The sequence below is a fragment of the Heteronotia binoei genome, chromosome 16 (genome assembly GCF_032191835.1).
Source record: "Heteronotia binoei isolate CCM8104 ecotype False Entrance Well chromosome 16, APGP_CSIRO_Hbin_v1, whole genome shotgun sequence".
Classification (NCBI taxonomy): domain Eukaryota; kingdom Metazoa; phylum Chordata; class Lepidosauria; order Squamata; family Gekkonidae; genus Heteronotia; species Heteronotia binoei.
In genome coordinates, this window is record NC_083238.1 from 47,873,097 (window position 1) to 47,895,644 (window position 22,548).

At 46.8% G+C, this 22,548-nt stretch overlaps 2 protein-coding genes and 1 non-coding gene across 3 annotated transcripts in view; 1 reads left to right on the plus strand and 2 right to left on the minus strand.

The window, feature by feature from the left end:
- The window catches only part of FAM117B (family with sequence similarity 117 member B), a 38,515-nt gene extending 26,712 nt beyond the window's left edge, over positions 1-11,803 (minus strand). The window contains exon 1 of the mRNA XM_060257034.1: positions 11,119-11,803. Within this exon, the coding sequence (XP_060113017.1) occupies positions 11,119-11,803 (685 nt within the window). The remainder of the gene's footprint in view (positions 1-11,118) is intronic.
- WDR12 (WD repeat domain 12) overlaps positions 1-22,548 on the plus strand; it is a 344,303-nt gene that overhangs the window by 91,279 nt on the left and 230,476 nt on the right. The gene's annotated exons all lie outside the window — the stretch shown is intronic.
- On the minus strand, positions 21,249-21,317 carry TRNAA-AGC (transfer RNA alanine (anticodon AGC)). Its single transcript has one exon. It is a non-coding gene; the product is annotated as a tRNA-Ala (tRNA).

A 22,548-nucleotide genomic window follows, 5' to 3' on the forward strand; every position in this document is an offset into this window, starting at 1 on the left:
GAGAGCTGGAATTGATTCCCCACTCCTCCATTTACAGCTGCTGGAATGGCCTTGGGTCAGCCATAGCTCTCGCAGGAGTTGTCCCTGAAAGCGCAGCTGCTGTGACAGCCCTCTCAGCCCCACCCACCTCATAGGGTGTCTGTTGTGGGGGGAGAAGATATAGGAAATCGTAAGCCACTCTGAGTCTCTGATTCAGAGAGAAGGACAGGGTATAAATCTGCTGTCTTCTCTTCTAATACAGGTACATTTTGCAACATTCTACATAAAAATCTGTTCCCTGGCTTTGTCTCTACGCCCCAACTATAGGGGAGCTCCTCCTAGGACACCACTAGGGATGGGCATGAACCAAATTCTAAAATGAAGCTCGCTGCAAACCCAGCCCGATTCGTGGTTTGCGAACCTTGGTTCTTGCCCACTCCCAGTCACCACACAGGAGCATTCTGAAGTCTACAACAAGGACATACTTTGGCCGTGGCTCTGTGATTGGGTGCTCGGCATGCAGAAGGTCCTGGGTTCAATCCCTGGCATCTCCATTTTTAAAAAGGACCAGGCAGTAGATGACGTGGAAGATCTCAGCCTGAGACCCCAGAGAGCTGCTGCCTGTCTGAGCAGACAATACTGATGTTGACGGACTGATGGTGTGATTCAGTATAAGTTAACTTTAGGTATATTTAATGTTTGTCCAGGCACACATGGAATACCCGTAGTGTACAGGCTGCACAGCGCCCATGCACTTTCAGTTAGGAAGAATGCTCACCCTACTGCAACACAACACCACATGTGCAAACAAGAACACACGCTTCACCCACACCGCGAACCACACAAGAGGTGGGGGGGGGAGTAAATGCAGATCTGTGCACAGGGCCATCTCCTTCCACCCCACTGCCAGGCTTCAACAAACATGCCCTTGTTATCATGCTGCAATGTACTTGCATCAAGTCAAGCTACTCACTGCAAAAGATTACTCAATCATACAAGCTAAATAATTAAATATAAGACTATTTTGACCAATTCTTTGTGTTATGTTCAGCTTCTCAGAAGAGCACAAGGCACTATGCTGCCGTTTCCAACTTTGCAAATTCATCATTTAGAGTCATCCTAAGTGTGATCGGGCACCAGTCTAGATAAAGACCTCTTTAAGCGATCCTGGATATTGTAAGGCAGAGTTCTTCACAGTCCTCTGCAGAACTACTTTGGTCTAACTGAAGTGAAATCAATGGGCTTAGCCCGATGTAGGATTGCTCTATTAAGTTGTTTTCTTCTCCACATTTTTCTCTTAGTGATTTAAAAGATAACACTGTAAAGCCATCATCACCCTTTAAAAACCCAGGGCTTCTTTTGAACAAGAACACAGAGGAATGCAGCTCCAGCTGGCTTGGTGTCAGGGGGTGAGGCCTACTATGCAAATGAGTAGCTGCTGGGCTTTTTCTGCCAAAAACTCCTGTGTGGGAATAATGGGGACATCAGGGGGTGTGGCCTAACATGCAAATGAGTTCCTGCTGGACCTTTTCTTTAAAGAAAACCCTGGAAAAAATCAAAACAAAAAATCTTTCAGTATAAAACAGGAGAGACACTTAGTGACTCGGGAGCCATCAGTGGCTCTCCTGAGCAGGACCGGATCTACATGTTTTTTTAAAAAATTAAAAAATGATGCCTCCTTATGGGCCATTCTATCTTATGGTCCCATAGAATACAATAGACTCCATATCCAATTTGGCACACACACCCCAATCAGCACCAGGGGCAAGCACCCCCCTCTGCCCCCCTTAGATCCGGCCCTGCTCCTGAGCACCATTCCACAGTGTGGTTCCTGCCCCTCCCCCAATCTTTTGGGAGAGTGGCAAGGCCTTTGTATGGTGGGGCTTGTGGCTGGCAAGGAACAGCCACTGGCGGAGGAAGGGGTAAGTAGCAAGCCTGCCTGAGGTGCAAGCCTCACACAGAAGACGGAATGATGATAACTAAATGTGGCTCTCTGAGATCTGCGGAGTGAACACCAGTCTCTGAAACTGGGACAGTTCGAGGAAGGGCTGGTTCACAGGTACAAGCGAAATAACAATATTAAGGCACAGGCGGAGGAATGACAAGGGAGGCACTGGAGCCCTGAGGCAGCAGGCGGATTGGACTCCGGATGATACAGGCGCTGGGTCACATTTTGAAATGCTACCTTCTGTTAAAGGTTTGGTGCAAACAGAAAACCAGAGAAATGTTCTCTCCCGTTCTTTGTTTGCTGTGCTTTTTTTTTCCTGTTTGCTTGTGATTCAGTATGCAAAGGAGCACTCAAGGCAGCAATTTGCCCCCTGTAATCTCAACTGGGACAGTCCACACTGCCACCTCAGGGCTTTGCCACCTCCACTGCCTGCATGCAGAAATCTGGCCTTCAGATAGAGCCGAGCTAGCTTCCTACAACCACCATCCGCTCATTTTAAAAGGTTTTCCCCCTCCAACGTACAGATACAGAGATTACTATTATTTTCACTGCTTTAAACGAGATTAAAGTGGAAACAGGCAGGCCAAATTAACTGCGTTTTTTACATCTGCAAATTAAGCTTTTTCAAACAGTACAATTTTTCACATCTAAAGATAAGACTGTTACTGTGTATCTAATAGCCAAGAATGGCCTGTATGCTGATCAAAGTATTCCCCCATAGAGGCACACAGGATATACTTCTGGAAACTCCAGACCTGCAGAAAAATACAATGGCTTTTTAAAAAATTGGGCATCTAACTCCCCCCAGAATAGTGCATTATGTATAATGTGGGGGAAACAAAAAACCTTTGGGTTGCATACTGGGTTGCTACAGCAACCCAGAATTACCCCAAATCAGAAAGTAAGGGGAGTGGTGTAGCGGATAATATAGGAAAGCATAGTTGTGAGAAAATAGGGAGTGGGAAAGGGGAAAAAACAGTGGGGCACACAGCTGTAGGCATAAAAAACCACCCAGTTGGGCAAAGGGAGAGGGAAGGAGAAAGCAGAGATCAAGCCAAGGTGGAAGTGACATTTCTCCTCCCCTGTGTGCCCTTGCTGTTCCTCCTCTTGCAATATACAGATCAGAAACTAGAACACGGTGCTGTTATTCTGGGTCCAACCAGCAGAAAAATTATTCATTTGACAAACCCACCTCAGACACTATTCCCCCAAGAGGCAGAGAACATGAAAGGGGGGGGGGAGAAGGAAAGAAATCCAGAGATGAAACAGGAGTTTCAGGGGAGGGGGCCTCCATGAGAACACAGGCAAGGTGTTCTGTAAGCAAGTAAAAGGAAAGAAAGCCTCAGGAATACTGAGCTGAAAGCATTTTACTTCAATTATACCCCACTCTTCTCCCCTGAGTGGCTCCCAACCATCTCCCTTTCTCCGTTTTATCCTCACAACAGCCCTACAAGGTAGGTGGAGTACACGATTGGCTCAAAGTCCCCCATGAAGCTTCCATTGCAAAGTGGGAACCAGAAGCAGGGTCTCCCACATCCCAGTCTGACAATCTTAACTGCTATACCTTGCCGGCTCTCCTAGCACATGACAGGAACACAGCCACCTTAGCATTTTGACAATTAACATATCTGAGGCAGAGCAGCAGCAAGCTCTTCCCTGCTTTGGGCCCAGCTTGTTCACTGTCTCTTCCATTTTTAGCCCAGGAGCCCAGTAGAGCATATGTGGTTCTCGTCTTCCCATTTATTCTCACAAGCCAGTCTAAGAGGTGGGTTGAACGAATGGTGCGCCTGGCACAAGGTAATCAAGTTAGCCTCGGGGTAGATTTGAACCTGGCTCTCCCCTGGCCATAGCCCAACACTATCCATTACAACACACTGGCTCTAGCCCTGGCAATACTCCGGGGAAGAGTATCTTTTTACTTCTCCTTCCCTATGCTTTACAGAAGGGGGAGAAGAACCTAGTGTACAGAACTGTAATAATACCTTTAATTCTGTGCAGGGCTTTTTTTTTTTTTTTAGGAAAAAGCCCAGCAGGAACTCGTTTGCATATTAGGCCACACCCCCTGACATCACCACTGTTTCACACAGGTCTTTTTGTAGAAGAGGCCCAGCAGGAACTCATTTGCATATTAGGCCACACCCTCTGAGGGGCCAGCGAGAATTGAGTTCCGGCTGGAAATTTAGTAATGTAAACTGTGCACCCCTAAATACTACTTTGTAAGGCCCTCTTATTTGATAGGCCATGGCTTGGATCCAGAAATCCTGCTGCACAATTGAGAAGCAGTTGCTGACTCTCCTCACTTTCTGTGCACACACGCACGCACAAACACACAAGAAGCTGCCTTATACTGGGTCAAACCACCAGTCCATCAGTATTGTGCACTCAGACTGGCAGCTCTCTCCAGGGTTTCAGGCAGAAGTCTTTCACATCACCAACCGCCAGGTCCTTTTAATGGGCAATGATGAGGATAGCATTTGGCATCTTCTACATGCAAAGCAAAGGCTCTTCTGCTGAGCCACAGCCTTTCCTCTCCTGCAGTTCTCCCCATATCTGCTCTGGAAGATCCGTCCCCCAGACTCTCTAGAGCAGGGGTGTAAAGCATATGGCTCATGGGATGGAACCAGCCCATCCAGGGCTCTTATCTGGCCTGCAAGCAACTGGTCATTACTTTTGTTTCCAGATGACAACAGCTGTGCAGTATGTCCCAGTGGTAATGCGACAGCAGTGGAAGTGGGAGGGTGGGCAGCAGGGAGATACTGTGAGGAAATACTGTAAGAGTGTTAATGCTTAAAGCAAGTTTATATTTTGAGTAAAAAATAATATTGTTAATTGGGTTTGCCTGTGTCCTTTATAACATTTATAACTCCTGCACCTGGCATTACATTTTATGGCCCACATGGCCTAGCCCTACAAAGTGACACTTAGGTCAGATCCAACCCTCGTAACAAATGAGTTTGACATCCCTGTTCTACAGCCCATTTTAGGGTGAAGCACAGTCACTGCAAAAGGAGAGGCGGGGGTGAAAGAAAGAATGAGGGACCTCTGAATTCAATCCCTTATTTTTGTACACTACTCAATCACATCCAAAAGCTTTTTATTTTATTTTTTAAAAAGCAGACAGGCTCGTCACATAAATAGTTTATCTAATCGCTGAGGTGCTCCCTAAATTACCTCTCTCTTGGGGGGGCAGGCGGGGGGGGAGGAAGAGAAAAGGTTACTACACACATTCAAGTTCTTCCTGTATTTCAGGCTCAAAGAACAGATTCTTTGTATTGCATTCACCACCAAAAACCTTTGTGTGTGGAAAATATACTTCTCTCAAAAGGGTTTAAAAAATAAAATTCAAGCATGAGAAGCTATCAGTCTAAATGATCTAGCCCTTAGAGACAAGAAGTATGAAAATTTATACCCTGAAAATTGAATAAAGAGGGCTGCTAGTGGTTTTAGAAAGGCGATCTGCAACTTACAGCAAGTTCTTGTAACTGTATGCTGAGAACTAATCTATACATGGAACATTCCAATTTATCCACTCCTCTGTAATCCACAGCCTTATATTTTCTGGTTTGTCTTGTTTCTTTTCCTTCCAGGCAACTTTTTGTGGACAGTTTCAAACTTGGCAAGAAAGGAGAAATGCTATGGCAATTAGAGAAGATACACTGATGCAAAAAACCCAAAGTAAAATTACCTAGTTTAACATGAACAGTCCCCATTATATTTTCATCTAATTCACCCTCCAAAGAAAGTAACTGACACATGGCACAGAATTCTCTCCAATCCAGATTCACTTATAGTCTTTCTAAAACTGGTTTATGTGCCTGTAAGACCATTCTCTTTTCCTCAACACAGAATTAACAGCTTCCATTTTCAAGTAGTAAGATACTTAGCTTACATATAAGGAAATGTAACATTCCAATTAATCGATAAAACCAAGGCCAACCCCTTTTTCACTAAGTACAAACCAGAAGCAAAAAAAGAAAAGGAAAGGTGAAAAAAGAAAGAAAAAGTTATCTGGAACATATGCATTTTGGCCCTTTTAGAGAAAGTCTAAGTAGAGGGAAGAAGCCCTAAGGAACTGCACGCATACTAGTTTGCCAAAGTCCAAACAGCTAACTGCTAGAAAGAATATCCATGGCTGGGGAACTGTATTTAATACATAACGCTGAAATCCTACTGACATCTAGGGTCCCGCTCACATTTGTAGTTATAGATCAAACATCTAAAATGGGGATGGACATTGGCTCAGTGGTAGAGCATCTGCTTGGTAAGCAGAAGGTCCCAGGTTCAATCCCCGGCATCTCCACTAAAAAAGGGTTCAGGCAAATAGGTGTGGAAAACCTCAGCTTGAGACCCTGGAGAGCTGCTGCCAGTCTGAGTAGACAATACTGACTTTGATAGAACGAGGGTCTGATTCAGTAGAAAGCAGCTTCATATGTTCATATATGTTCAAACATGAAAGCAAATCCAAAATGTAAATAGGTTTAAACAGTACAATAGATGAGTTAAAATATTTTATACTCATTCTTCATAAACCATCCTTTCTCAGATTCGCAGAGTTCGTTTGTAACCCAACCATCACATATACAACACTTGCCTGATGACGGATTCCATTCTCCTTAACTTGACCAAAAAAAGATCTTCCAACCTTCAAACCTATAACTGCCATCTTTCCTCCATCATATTTCAAGTAAAACAAGGGCATTCTCATTCTGACAAATTAACCAACCACTTTACATGGAAAATCCCCATGGCCACATAACAGTTAATGATCAGCTTCCATTCATGAAATTCAGTTAAAGTGCTAGGTGGGGCAACATTACTCATATTCCAACAAATTCTGATTCAACATTATCAAATATACATACTGATGAATAGAAGTCCTAAGGACACGAACTTTCTGAATGGCAGACTCCAGAATAATTACTCTTTTTTGTGTCTTCTGGAAGGATGGAGAAAGTTGGAAAACATGGCTTTAAAAAATCCATTAAAATTGACCATGATGATCAGTCAATAAGATTTAAACCACATACGCTAACCAGTAAAAGTCACCAGTATGAACTGGTATAATTAAAGAGATGGTTCCAGACATAAGAAAATCTGCACAAGCAGTTTCAAGAAAGACCCCCTTGACTCATAGTTTTTCTCAAATGCATAAATTAAGGAAATCAAACCTACTATTTATAGCCATGCAACATGAACTTCCTGGGGAAAATAGTCCAAGTGGTCCCAAATGAGCAAAAATAAAAAACTGGAAGAATCCCAACCACCTCTTCTCCAAAGAAAGCTGGAATTGGGCAGTTAATATGACACTTCTAAATCTTTCAGTATTAGTGATCAGAGGGAAGGCACTTAACATTGTTTCAAAATGTATCAGCACACCCTGATAAATAAGTCAGCCTTAACAGCCAGCACATACCTATTTTGGATAATTGTAGACTAATGACAAGGCACGGAAAGGGGAGGGAACTGAAAAAAGAAAGCAGCCTATTTCTTCCCATTTCACAAGATATTCCTTGCTTGGAAGCACTCATTACTCACCACAGGTGACTAGGCAAGTGGATTACACACAAGGCTATTATGCCTCTACATACGGCTTGTTTCATACAGAAGGCTACCAATTCTTCGAATTCGCGGGCCACTTGCAGAGCATCCCTGAGGTGTAGGTCAAGTCTCTATAGAGAAATGGAAAATCCCTAAGGTATTCATAATTTCATCCAACTTACTGTATTAGATTTTTATCTCATTCTTCCATCCTAGAGTGTGAGGCAGCACACAAATGCTATTCATTTCCATTCCCCAATGTTAGTCACCACAGTGAACGGCCAAAGGTCAACTTGTGATGTTTTATGGCACTTTGGGGATCTGAACCCAGGTCTTTCCAGCCCAATACTCCAACACTAGGCATCTTTACTGGCCAAGAAAACAGTACACCTTTGTATTACTACCTTCTCTGTTTTACAGATCAAGTAAAGGCAACTGGGCAATTTTACTTTCTATGATAGCTTGATCTTGTCAGATCTTGTAAACTAAGCTGCGTTGTGGCCCTGGGAAGTACAGCGATGAAAGACTACCAAAGAAGTCCAAGATTGCTTTGCAGAGGCCGGATTGTCTCTTACAAGTCCTCAGAAGTCCTCAGCAACTTGACCACACTTTCCACCATCACTATCCTCATTTTGTTTTTTATCATATTTTTATCCTTCCTTCCTTCAAGAAACTCAAGGCAACTTACGGCTCTTACCTTAACCACACAACAAGCAATGAGGGAAGTTAGGCTGAGGGAGCACAGCTAGCCCTTGGACACCCAGGAAAGTTCAGGGTCAAATGGGGATTTGAACACAGGTCACTCCGGTCCTGTACAATACTCTAACCCAGGGGTGTCGACCTCATTTGTTATGAGGGCCAGATCTGACATAAATGAGATCTTGTCGGGCCAGGCCAGGCCGGGCCATGTGTGTATCTATTTAACATTAGTTAGCAGAGATATAAACTTTTTAAAGGACACAAACACAACTAAAGATTCTTTTTTTAAAACATGCTCAACATTAGCACTTCTTGGTCGTAAAGGTGCTTTCTTTGTATTTCTCTCATGGGATCCAGGTAACAGGGTAAAGGAAGCGATGGCTCTTTCCCTCCCTCCCCAGGGGATCAGGAGGGAGAGGAGCCTCGACCAATGGAGAAAATTGAGGTTTTGCTCTGTAGTTCCTGTGCGATTGAGCAAGCCTTGCAAAGCAAGCTGAGATGCAGAAGGAAGCAAGAGAGGGGAAGAATGAAGCAGACAAGAACCAGTTGCTCAAGGGCCTTATTCAGCCCCTGGGTCGCATGTCTGACACCCCTGCTCTAACCGTATTATACTACTTTTGCATTTGCTACCTTCAGAAAGGCTTAAAAGATGTTTTCCCCCTCCCCATTTAGGATTTTTATAATATGGAATACTTCTGTATTGATGTACATCCTGCACACACTGCATATATGCCAGGTAAGTCACTAGGACTTCCGCCAGGCTGATATACATTCTGAATTGTTTATGAGAGAATATGTTACAGGGGTTTATCAGATGTAACATATGTTACTCACCACAGGTGATTAGGCAAGTGGAAATACCAATCACCACTTTGAGGTCAGGAAACAATTTTTCTCCAGGCTAGTTTGGCCAGGGATCCTAGAGGGTTTTTGCCATCTTTTAGGCATGGAACAAGGGTCACTGGGTATGTGTGTGAGGGGGGAGGGATCTGTGAATTTCCTGCGTTGTGCAGGGGGGTCACACTAGATGACCCTGGAAATCCCTTCCAACTCTATGATTCTAACTAATCAGCAAGGCACACTCTATGATACCTCCCAAAATGTCTTATATTATTTCCCCTGCTACATAGTAATTTGTAGTAATTTTTAATTGCCACAGACAAGGGGAATCCAAAACCAAGAGTCACACAGTTACACTTCCTTCCTTTCTTTAGTGATGCCGAGCAAAGAAAAGCTGACATCTATTCCTTAGCATTTTGGCAAGTTTTTCAGAGCCGCCCGCAAAAACTGCATGGAAATCATAACAAAGTTTGAGTTCAGTAGCACCTTTAAAGCCAACAAAGTTTAATTCTGGGTATAAGCTTTCATGTGCATGCACACTTCTTCACGCTGCATGGTAACCAGACAGACATGTCTAGTCATGTCCTTTCACACCTCTATTTCCATTTTACACTTTCCAGGCTATAAAGGTGGTTACTTTGCAAAGTTTCAAGGCAGACTCAACACACACCATCCAACAAAATTCCTCCAAAGGTATGGAGAAACCCACTAGTCTTCAAGTTATGGGAGGCCAGCCCAAAAGAGAAGCCACCTCTTCTCCCCAAACCACAAAAAAAAAAAAAACCTGCATAAGAGAGATGCAAACAAGTAGGATGAGGTGCCACACAGTCACACACACAACACCCCAATTTCTCAAACAATGGGAAGGGGCCTGGCTGAAAAAAGTACACCAAGTGCCGGGAAAAGCCCTCCCCCCCCCCCCCTTGTGGCCAGGCTCGGGTTACTGGAGCAGCGAGACATGCCACTCTCAGGATGCAAAACCTAAACAGGCTCTGAAGCTGGGATCACATACACTAAATAATGCACTTTCAATGCACTTTCCAGCTGTATTTTACTGTGTGAACTTGCAAAATCCAGTTGGAAAAATGCATTGAAAGTGCATTATTCAGCGTGTGTGACCACAGCCTCGGTCATTGTTCCTGGGGCAGAACAGCTTCTTCCCTAACCACCTGAAGAATTCCCCCTCACCTCCCCCCCCCCCCCCAAATTAAAGCCAGCCTCATATGGAAGCCCAATCAAAGCAGCCTCCTGCACATCTCCAGCAGTGTTCCCTCTAAGCTGAGTTAACATGAGCTAGCTCACAGCTTTTTTGTCTCCAGCTCACACCTTTTTGTCCTAGCTCAGGAAGGCTGACCCCAGAGCACAATAACTGATGCAGTAGCTCACAACTTTAATGCCAGTAGCCCCTTCCTAACTCCCTCAAGCCCTTCCCAGGCCTCATTCTAGACCAGTGTTCCCTCTAAGCTGAGTTAGCATGAGCTAGCTTACGGATTTTTAGCCTCCAGCTCACACCTTTTTGTCTTAGCTCAGGAAGGATGACCCCAGAGCACACTAATTGACGCAGGAGCTCACAACTTGAATGCCAGGAGCTCACAAAGTAGAATTTTTGCTCACCAGACTCTGCAGCTTAGAAGGAACATTGATCTCGAGTACACTCAATGCTGCGAGCAGTGTTCCCTCTAAGCTGAATTAGTGTGAGCTAACTCACAGATTTTGAGCCTCCAGCTCACACATTTTTGTCTTAGCTCAGGAAGGACCCTAGAGCACAATCATTTATGCAGCAGCTCACAACTTTAACGCCACAAGCTCACCACTTGAATGCCAGGAGCTCACGTAATAGAATTTTCGCTCACCGGACTCTGCAGCTTAGAGGGAACACTCCTGAGCTAAGACAAAAATGTGCGAGCTGGAGGCTAAAAATCTGTGAGCTAGCTCACACTAATTCAGCTTAGAGGGAACACTGTTGGCAGTATTGAGTGTAACTCGAGATCAATGTTCCCTCTAAGCTGCAGAGTCTTGTGAGTGGTAGCGTCGATGTCCCATTTTCAGCACAATGAGTCGAATGCGGGGAGGAGGGGTTGTAAGGGCTCCCCTCCCCTCCCCTTCTCTCTCACCTTTGCAGCCGGGGGAGCCGGGGCTCTTCCTCTCCGGGGAGGCCCTGCTGTTCTGCTGCTCCGGGGAGCGGCGGCGCTGGCGATGCCGGATCCTTCCCCCCGAGGAGGCGGCGGCGCAGGCGCTGCTCTCGGGCAGGGGCGGCGAGACCGGCGAGGAGCAGGGCGAGGGGCTCGAGGCCGCCGCCAGGGAGGAGGAGGAGGCGGGGGGCGGCGGCAGTTGGTGGTGGTGGGCGCGAGGCGGGCTCCCGCGCGACCCTCCCGCGCCCGTGGGGCTGCCGCGCGCCGCTGAGGAGGAGGAGGAGGAGGCGGCGGCTGAGGAGGCGGCGCTGGTGGCGGCCACCCCCGCGGGCGTCTGCGTGGCTACGGCGGGGCCGCTGCCGTTCCCCGGGCGCGTCGGGCTGGCGGTGCGCGAGGGAGGCGGCGGCTGCGGGGCCCGCGGGACGCCGCCTCCGTTCCTGGTGGGGCTGCCGTGCTGCTTGAGCTGGAAAGGCACCGTGGCCCGCATAGGCTGGAGGCGGCTGCTGCTGTTGCCCACTCCCCCCGCCGTCGTCCCGGCCGCCCCGCCGGGCGTCGGCGTCGCCACAGCCGCCGCGGCTCCCCCTCCCCCCAGGGAGGCGGCGGCGCTTGCGGCCGTTGGGGAGCCGTTGCGCCTCACGCGCGGCGGCGGCGGCGGTTGGGACGCCATCGCCGTCCTCGCGACGGGTGCCCCGGAGGGGCAAAACGGAGTCCCCCGCGCTCGCTTCCTCGGCTCCCCTCTCTCAGCGGCTCGCCCTCATGGAGACAACGCTCCTCTCGCCGAGATGCTACCGCTCCGGCCGCCTCATCAACAATAGGGCCCGCACCGGCCTCTCCCATTGGAGGCGCAGCCGCTCCGGTCCGGCCGCTACAGAGCTCTGATTGGCTGAGGGGCGGGGCCGGGGAGGGGAGGCTTAAAGGGACAGCGCGTGCCTCGCCGAAGAGGATGAAGTAAGAGAAGGCGGGGCAAGGGAGGGGGGAGTGGAAGGAAGGGGGCTGCACCCTCCACGCGCGACCTGCACACCCGCGTCTTCCGTGCTGTTGCGGCAGTCGCTAAGGCGAAGAGAGCGTGGAACCTGTTGTGATGCAGTGTGGTTCTTGTACCTTCTTTTTAAAAAAAGGGCTGGATTCCAATTCTGCCATTTTTTAAAGGCCTGGATTCCGATACTGTCATTTTTTAAAAAGGCCTGGATTCCAGTTCTGCCATTTAAAAAAAAAAAAAAAAAACTGGATTCCGTTTCTGCCGTTTGTTTGTTTTTTAAAGTCCTGGATTCCAGTTCTGCCATTTTTTTTTAAAGGCCTGGATTCCGATTCTGCCATTTTTTTAAAAAAAGACCTGGATTCCAATTCCATTTTCAAAAAAAGTCCGTTGTATTTTTTTGTTCCCAATTTCCAAGTGGAGCATAGAGATTAGTACCAAAAGTTTATTTGGTATATAACCAGCATAATCTCTATGTTAAAACCACAATGACAATTTGTGGGTACCATCACAGTACATAGCGTTAGAAATTCGGTTAACTTATCTGCGATGTTTATATCTAGAACACTTAAGAACGCAATTCTAAAAATACTTGTATAAAACCTAAATATCACAAAATTACATCTGGACTTTATCTTTGCAAATTTTATGAGCTATGGCTAAAAATGTAGCACTGTTCAATATGAACTGCAGATTAAGCATGGAGATCTCTTGGTATTGCAACTGGTCTCCAGGCTACAGAGGTCTGTGAACAAAAATGGCTACTTTGCAGGGTGGACCTGAAGTTGCCAGTCTTCAGATGATGGCCAAAGATCTCCCAGATTTACAGCTGATCTCCAGGTGACAGAGATTAGCACCCCTGAAGAAAATGGCTGCCCTGGATGTTGGTCTCTATGGCTGAAACCCCTCTCCTTGCCAAACCCCACCCCCAGACTCCACCCTTCCCCCAAAATCTCCAGGAATTTCCCAGCCCAGAACTGCCAATCCTAGGTGGACTTTATGGCATTATACTCCACAGAGCTTCCTCCTCTCCACAGACCCTGCTGACCCCAAATTTCACCTCCAGTCTCCAGGAACTGTCTCACCCAGAGCTTGCACCCTTCTGTATTTCCATGGTCTTTTGGACTCACTGTTCTGAGACACACACACACAAACACCTCTCACAAATGCAACAGTTTAGGCCAGGGGTAAAAGCCACATAGAATAAACCTCAGATGTTTGAGAGCTGCAAGACATGAATGTCAGATGCTGGAGGAAGGAAGGAATGAAAAAATAGGGGGAGGGATAGGTGGAAAGAAAGCAACTTTAAATGTATTCTCCAAGCCACTGGCTGGCTTGCCTTGGAGAAGGGATTTAAAGAGACAAATACCTTCTCCAAGTTGATCAACAGGGCAGTGGGGGGCTTTGAGACCCACACAACCATAAGTGTGAAAGAGCCACATGTGGCTCCTAAACTGCAGTTTAACCACTCCAGTTTAGGCCATAATAAAGCTATTCCAATGGCAGGATTACTCTTTGCTAATAGTGATTCTGTGGTGTGAACCCTCTGCCCTTTTTGGGCCTCCAAAAGCTCTGTGCCACCTTTGAGAATCAAGGCCTATTTCCCATACTCCATAGCACCAAAGAACAAGCAAGGCATGCTGGGCCAGTGTGGAGGCGAATGTGTGCACATCTACTCACAGACATGAGTTTACAATCCTGTAGACAAGGCCCAGAGATATACAGTTACTTTTTGTACAGTGCCTCATATCTCTAGAGAGAGCCAGTTTGGTGTAGTGCCAGTTTGGCGTAGTGGTTGAAACACAGGGAGGGGAGGGACTGTGGCTCAGTGGTAGAGCATCTGCTTGGTAAGCAGAAGGTCCCAGGTTCAATCCCCGGCATCTCCAACTAAAAAGGGTCCAGGCAAATAGGTGTGAAAAACCTCAGCTTGAGACCCTGGAGAGCCACTGCCTGTCTGAGAAGACAATACTGACTTTGATGGACCGAGGGTCTGATTCAGTAGAAGGGAGCTTCATATATGTTCATATATATGTTCACAGACTCTAAACTGGGAGAACCGGCTTTGATTCCCCACTCCTTCACATGCACCTGCTGAGTGACGTTGAGTCAGTCACAAGTTCTCACAGAGCTGTTCCTCTCAAGAGCAGTTTCTGTCACAGCTCTCTCAGCCTCACCTACCTCACAGGACGTAGGGAGGGGAAGAGGAAGGGAGGGGAAGAGGAAGGAGTTTGTAAAACGTTTTGAGTGAAGGGCAGGGTATACATCCAATCTCCTCCTCCATTTAAACTGCAGTCCTAAAAACTCTTTCCTGGGATTGGGATTAAACCCAACATGATAACATGAGTTTTACGTCCAGGGGTGGAATTCTAGCAGGAGCTCCTTTGCATATTAGGCCACACACCCCTGATGTAGCCAATCCTCCAAGAGCTTACAAAAAAGAGCCTTGTGAGCTCTTAGAGGATTGGCTACATCAGGGGGTGTGGCCCAATATGCAAAGGAGCTCCTGCTAGAATTCCACCCCTGCTTACGTCTAAGCAGACCTAGTTCATCTTGCACCCTCAGGCTTTCAGATTGAGCTCTTTAAGCAGCCATACCCTCCCTATTCATTTCTCCTAGGTTTAACGGGCTTTAGATAAGCTGCAGCAAAAATCAAGTTTTTAATGACTTTTCAGTTTTGCAACAGCCTTGCCCTCAAGGCTCAGCAGACTGGGGCGGGGGGAATTTTCCTCAGCAAACATCCTGGCTCTCTGTGGTATTCTCTACTCACCCCCTGTCAGTCTTTACGCACACCTGATTGTCTAGTCTAGGAATCAGCACCTCACGGCCCTGGGCCAGATTGCGCCTGCAGATACCATCTGGTTCACCCCAATTGCCAGTTCAAGAAGCGAAGGTGGCGTGGGGGTCGAACAGCTTCTGTACAATGGGACTCAACAGCAGGTTAGAGCAGGGGTGTCGAACTCATTTGTTATTAGGGCAGGATCCAACATAAATGAGAACTTGTTGGACGGGCAATGTGTGTCATAAAATGTTATGCCAGATAGCAGAAATATAAACTTTATAAAGGATGTGGACAAACACAGTTAAAGATTTTTTAAACCCTTAAAATAAAACATGTTTAAAATATTAGTACTCATTGGTCTTAAAGGTGCTTTCTTTGTATCTCTCCTGTATGATTGAGGGAACTGGGCAAAGGAAACGCTGGCTCTTTCCTTCCTTCCCCAGGGGACGAGGAGAGGGAGGAGTCTCAGCCAATAGAAGGAAGAGAGGCTTGCCTCAGTAGTCTGCTATGCAACTGAGAGAGTTTGGCAAAGCAAGCTCTCCCTCCCCTGCTTCCTTCCCAAGGGAGGAGCCTCAGCCAATGGAAAAAAGAGGCTTTGCTCTTTAACTCCTGAGCTATTGAGCAAGCCTGGCAAAGCAAGCTGTGATGCAGAAGGAAGCAAGAGAGAGGGAGCAGGAAGCAGATGACAGCCAGTTGCTCGGGGGCCTAATGGGAGCCTTCCAGGGGCCTGATTTGGCCCCCAGGGCCACATGTTTGACACCCCTGGGTTACAGGGCGGAGGGGGGTCGGGTTGCCAGGTCCCCCCTGGCCACTGGCGGGGGATGGAGAAGTAGAGTTGCCAGCTACAGGTTGGGAGACTCCTGGAGATTTGGAGTGGATCCTGGAGGGAGGACAGGGACCTCAGTGGGGTACAATGTCGTAGAGTCCACCCTCCTCCAAAGCATCCCTTTTCTCCAGCGGAACCAATCTCTCTAGTCTGGCGATGGGCTGCAATTCCAGGGGATCCCCAGGGCCCACCTGGAGGCTGGCATCTCTCTAGGTGGGCTTGGTTCCCCAAGTCTTCATTATGAACAAAGCCGGTCTGCTGAGTAGGATCACGTTTCAGGGTCTCCAACTTGTTATCCCATCACCTTTTTTTCAAATCTACCCCCATTTTCTATTTTTGGCCTCTTGGCTCCCTGCAAGCTCACTCGCTGGAGGGGGGGACCTCCTTCTTTGTTTCTTCAATTCTCATGCTACTCCCTATCCTGGGGATTAGGAATGTACCTGTACATTTTGGCACCTGTGCCTGAACACAGAAACGGATCCCCTCCTTGTAGCGTACCAACTCCCCCTGCTCGGTGCTATAGACCTTTCCCACATTAGACATTTGCCTAGAGATGAGCCCTGAGGCTAAGGAAGGGGTGTGGGGCTGGGAAACGCAGAAAGCATAAAAAGCAGCAGGTTCGAACCTGACCAAATAACAACCCCGGTGATTTCTCACACTCAAGTACAGGCCCACTGGATACTTCCCTACAGCAACACCAAGAAGGGAACACCCTACCGGTTCAAGAAGTTCAGAGTCTCACTCTGTTTGAGACTCACAATCAATAGTCCCTCTAAGCTGTGGAGACTTGTGAGCAAAAATTCTACTTTGAAAGCTACTGGCATTAAAGTTGTGAGCTCCTGCATCAATGAGTATGCTCTGGGGCCATCCTTTCTGAGCTAAGACAAAAATGTGTGAGCCAGAGGCTAAAAAACTGTGAGCAAGCTCATGCTAACTCAGCTTAGAGGGAACACTGCTCACAATAACCCTATAAAGTGGCATAGGTAGAAACAGAGGGACAACCTTGGTGTAACTGAGATTATGAACTCTTGGTTGTTTTTTAAAGTTAAATTACAGCCACACATGGCCGGGCTTTTTTTTTAGTAAGAATGCACAGGAACGCAGTTCTGGCTGGCTTAGTGGCAGAAGATAATACCCTCAACCCGGTGACAGTGAGTGAAGATTCAGCAGTTGCTAGTGGTGGCAGTGGCTTCTGAAGGAAAAGGCTTATCTGGCAGAGGCGAAAGTGAGAGGAAAATGGTGGTTTTAGTAAGAAGAGTCACGGATGTGGCCTAATATGCAAATGAGTTCCTGCTGGGCTTTTTCTACTTCTAAAGCCCTGTGTGTGCCCATGATTCAGAATGTGAGTGCATAGAAAAAGTAAAAAGGATTTTACCCTTCCCCACCTTCAGGAAGGTTTCACAAATGGCTCCCCATATAGACCTTAAGGGGAGGGGGAGACATATCTGAGAAAGTAGTCAAGTTGCCAGATCTGTGTTGGGACATTCCTGGAGGTTTAGGGGTGGGACTTGGGTTCGGGAGATGGATGGGAGGTGAGCAGGGATTTGTTGCCATAGAGTCCAGAGTCCAAAGCTGCCATTAGGAGAACTGTAGCCTGGAGAGCACCTGGAATTCTGGGAGAACTCCAGGCCCCACCTGGAGGCTGGCAAACCTGAATTTGTCCTGCCTTTGGTGGCCAAGTTCTTCTTCTCCTTATTCTGTTATACTGATACTTTCGTGTTTGTGTGAGATAACCTAAACTGCAGGTGGGCAGCCATGTTGGTCTGAAGCAACAGAGCAAAATTTGAGCCTAGTGGCACCTTTAAGACCAACTGTCCGAAGAGGTATGCATGCAGACAGAAGCCTATATCCAGAATTAAACTTTGTTGTTCTTAAAGGTGCCACTGGACTCAAGTTCAGTTCTTTGACTTTGGGTGTTTTAGACCTTGAATTTTCTTGCTTTTGTTTTAACTCCTTTTCTTTTTTTTCTTTGCAGTGTGGGGAGGAACACTAAAAATCCTATGCAGAATGTTGCCAATACTTATAAAGAGTATAAATTATGGTTCCATAGGACAAGTATAATGTTTAATATAACGTTTATAGTATAATGTTTAATATTGAGCAAATACAAAGTGATGAGGTAAATATGAGCTATTTTCATTTTGATTGTAGAAGTACAACTATACATTATGTAGGCCTCTGGAATCAATGTTGAGGCAATATGGCTAAAGGAGTGGTTTTTCTCTCTGAAGTTTTCAGTGAGCCTCTCTCACATTTATATGGGCCGGAAGCATTCTACATCTATCGCTTCCGACTGGCCAAAACCATGTTTGGTTACTTAGTGGACAATTGAGCCACTTCCATTGGCCATTAGCTTTGAGCCAATGAAACAAGGGTCTGAGATATAGTGAGCCTTAATTGGTTGAATCGTTTGGCAGAAGATAATAGCCTCAGCCCGGTGACAGTGAGTGAAGATTCAGCAGTCGCTAGTGGTGGCAGTGGCTTCTGAAGGAAAAGGCTTATCTGGCAGAGGCGAAACTGAGAGGAAAATGGTGGTTTTAGTAAGAAGAGTTTTCTAGGATCAGTGAATGCCTTGGTGTCCTTATCGCAGCATCTTCAGACAACTTTCATGTGTCTGCTAGTGATGTCAAGGTATAGAATAAGCCTTAGGAACAGTCTTGACTAGGAAGGTTTTAGAGAAATGTCAGCAAGTGCATTAGATCTCATTAGGCCAGGGAAGGGTGGGGATTTGCTATTTTGCTATATGATGTTCTTAATCATATATTGTAAGCTGCCTTATGTTGTGGGGGAAGGTGGGATAGAAATGTTTCAATAAAGACATAATTCTGTAATTACTAGCTTGCCCTGACCTGGATAGCCTAGGCTAGCCTGATCTTGTCTCAGAAGCTTAGCAGGGTTGGCTCTGGTTAATATTTGGATGGGAGAAGGGCTTTTTTTCTGTAGAAAAAATCCCAGCAGGAACTAATTTGAATATTAGGCCACACCCCCTGACATCACCATTGCTTCACGCAGGACTTTTTTTGTAGAACAAGCCCAGTGGGAACTCATTTGCGTATTAGGCCACACCCATGACACCAAGCCAGCCGAAACTGTTCCCGTGTGTTTCTGCTCAAAAAAAGCCCTGGATGGGAGACCTCCAAGGAATACCAGGGTCATGATGCCAAGGCAAGCAATGGCAAACCACTTCTGAATGTCTCTCTTCTTGAAAACCCTATGGGTCGCCATAAATGTCAGCTGTGAGTTGACGGCACTTTCTGCCACCAATCACTAGCTTGGGGGAGAGCCAAGATAATGTAGCCGTTTGAATTCTGTTGTGTGGAGGGGGAAGAGAAGTAGCATAAGTATTGCTACCTCCACAAAGCTAGTTTCAGAAGGCAGCCATGTTGGCCTTCAGTCGAACAGCTCAATTCACATCTGGTATCTGATAAAGTGAGTTTTGACTCTTGAAAACTCAGAGGTAGAATTCTAGCACGAGCTCCTTTGCATATTAGGCCACACACCTTTGATGTAGCCAATCCTCCAAGAGCTTACAAAAAAGAGCCTTGTGAGCTCTTGGAGGATCGGCTACATCAGGGGGTGTGTGGCCTAATATGCAAAGGAGCTCCTGCTAGAATTCCACCCCTGTGGAAACTTATTACCCCCCCCTCCCCAATCCTGTTGGTTTCAAAGGTGCTACTGGACTCGAATCTAGCTGTTCTATCTCCCTGAGTTACAGTCACACTGAAGAAAACAATAAAGCACTCCTGCACAACAAATGTCCAGTTCAATGTTCATATCTTCCTTTCAGATACTTAATTCACACTTTTATATTTGTGTCTTGTATTTTACCTTCAAGGATAAAAGGAGGTGTGGAAAGCAAGAGAGCTGAGAGAAATATGAGACCCCTCTCACCTCCTGGTGGCAGTGTGGCTAAGGGATGCGGGCAGGGCTTTTTTGTAGCAGGAACTCCTTTGCATACTAAGCCACTCCCCTCTGATGTAGCCAATCCTCCAAGATCTTGCAGGGCTCTTAGTACAGGGCCAAATGTAAGCTCCAGGAAGATTGTCTCCATCAGGAGAGTGTGGCCTAAGGCCCTGGATGTGGCCAAGTCCAGCAATAGAGTTAATGTTGTTTCACATTCCTTTCATGAATTTGTAAGCTGCTTTAGCTGCCCTCTTTGCACAGACAAGGGTAGTATAAATAGCTGCTCAGAGGTTTTATCCTATGTCTTCTACATCGAAAGTCAACAGTACTTGAATCACTACTGCCCCTTTATATTATCCACCGGTGAAGTCTTCCTTGTCCAAAACAGCTTCTTCTTTCCTATCCATCAATCCCATGTGCTTTCCTTTCAGTACAACTTTTCCTGGATCCCTGCCGTCTCCTCCTTTTCTGCAATGATGCAAAGCCAGTCTGATCACCCCACCTGATTCCCACCTTCCACACAGGCTGCCATTTTGTGCCTGTCTCCAGCTTGTTCTTGGCTGTTTAGATGGCATGCCTTAACATGAGCCATACATCTGAGCTCCAGAGGTATGCATTCTGTCGGCTTCCCACACAAACCTTGGACTGGCAAGCGTGGGAAGTAATCGGGATCCAGACAAATGCAGGAATAAGATACCAGGGACAAGAGTGGGGGGAGACTAAGCAATTTGCAGTATATTTTTATTTCCTCAATCTCCTTAATTTCCAAATGTAAAACATTAGCAAATGGTCACTTTGGAAGGTGGGCTCTATGGAATTATACTTCGCCAAGCCCCGCCTTCCTCGGACTCCACCCCCAAATCTCCAGGTATTTCCCAACCAAGAGCTGGCAAACCTATGCCTTATACTGTATCAGACCTTTGGTCCATCAAGGTCAGTGTCATCTACTCAGACTTGCAGCAGCTCTCCAGGGTTTCAGGCAGAAGTCTTTCACATTGCTTATCATCACCTAGTCCAGGGGTGTCAAACTCATTTGCAGTGAGGGCCAGACCTGATATCATTGAGCCCTTGCTGGGTCAGGCCATGTGTGTCATAAAATGTAATGCCAAGAAGCGGAGATATACAATTTATAAAGGACACAGACATAACGCAATTAAAGATTTTTTAAAAACTTAAAATATGCTGGAAAGATGAGCACTCTTGCAATATTTTGTTTAACAGTTTCTGCTAACTGACACCTCTTGCTCTGAATTATTGCATCAAAATCTGGAGACAGTGTCTGTGCTGTAGCAATCTTGAGTATGCTGTTCAGGTGTGTGTCTGTAAGTTGCAAACCTACTTTTGATTTATTGGCATTCATTACAGAAATCTCATGGTCAATGCTTCAAGCCTAAGTCCCAGGGAAAAACATGAAATGGTTGGACATTGTGAGATTTACTACATAAGTTCCTTTGTGTGCTGGTCAGCCAATGGAGAAAATAGAGGCTTTGCTCTGTAGCTCCTGTGTGGTTGCATGAGGCTGGCAAAGCAAACTGATACAGAAGGAAGTGAGTGACAGTGAGTTGCTTGTGGGCCTGACAGGAGCCCTCAGGCTGCATGTTTGACACCCCTGACCTATTCCGTTCAACTGGAGATGCCAGGGATTGAACCTGGGACCTTCTGCATGCTGAGCAGATACTCTACCACTGAGCCACAGCCCTGTGCTGTGGGGTTGCCAACCTTCTTACTCTAGCCTTGATCCTGCAGCACTGGAAGCTGCACAACGGACTGTCCAGCACTCCCATTCTTTTGGTGAGCATGCAGCGGCCCTATCTGCTCTGTCCACGCAGCTAGCACAGGACCCTTGCTGGAACAAGAATGCAGGCGACCCTATTCACTTGACTTGCTTTCTGCATTCCTGGTGATGTTCAAGAAATGTACAGTGTATTCTACAGCTGTGTTTCTCTTCAATCAGAGATAGAGTGATGGGGATTGATTCCCACCTTCTACATGATACTGACCTCAACAAGCTGCTTGCACTGGGAGGGGCTGAAGGGATGGTGCAGTGTGGCACGGGTGTGCTCTTGCAGGGGGAAAGGGGCCTGAGATCGCACACTCTTCCAGATTGCAGCAGGTATCCGATAAGCCGTTCATCTTGCAGGGGTGGGGAAGAGGTAGGGCCAGAAGGACAGCAAAGTGTGCTGGACTCTCATCTGGTTCCTTGGTCTGTTGGTAACCGGAAGATGAGCATTGCCTTCTTGTCAGCTTTGCCTTTAGTGCGATCCAAACCCATGGCCCCAGTTTGAGAGAGGGATGCATTTTCTGAGTGAACTGTTGGAAAGCTGGCAGGAATACCTTTTGGGAAACTGCAGTGGTGTGTTCACCCTGACTTGGCTAGCCTAAGCTAGCCTCTTCTCAGATCTCAGAAGCTAAGCAAGGTCAGCCCTGGCTACTATTTGGATGAGAAACCATCCAGGACACCCAGGGTCACCCTAAATGTCTCTTAGCTTGAAAATCCTACAGGGTCACCTTCAGTTGACTGCAACTTGTTGCTGTCTCACTCATAATTCTGCAGCACTTTAACCGCCCTGCTGAGCCTATGAACCCAAACTTTTGTTCTGGAAATGTCTGGGCTGTTTTATCAGGGGTGCCTGTGCTGAGAGAACTACAGTACCATGTGAATCCCACAGTTGGAGTGGCCACATTTCCTTCCCACTGTGTGCACCTACCAAAAGGGACTCCAAGGAAGGACTTCAAGAGAAGAGTCAAATCTATGTCTGCAGAGATCCTCAGATACGACACTGACCAAGGGCCCCTTCCAGCCATACTGGGGTGCTCCTTTCAGTAGAGGATGTCGCATTTCCTTTCTGACCTTTCTTAGTGCTCTCCGTGCATGAGCAACGATGGCCTGACATCTGGACCGATTCCCCACTAGCCTTACGCCGCTCT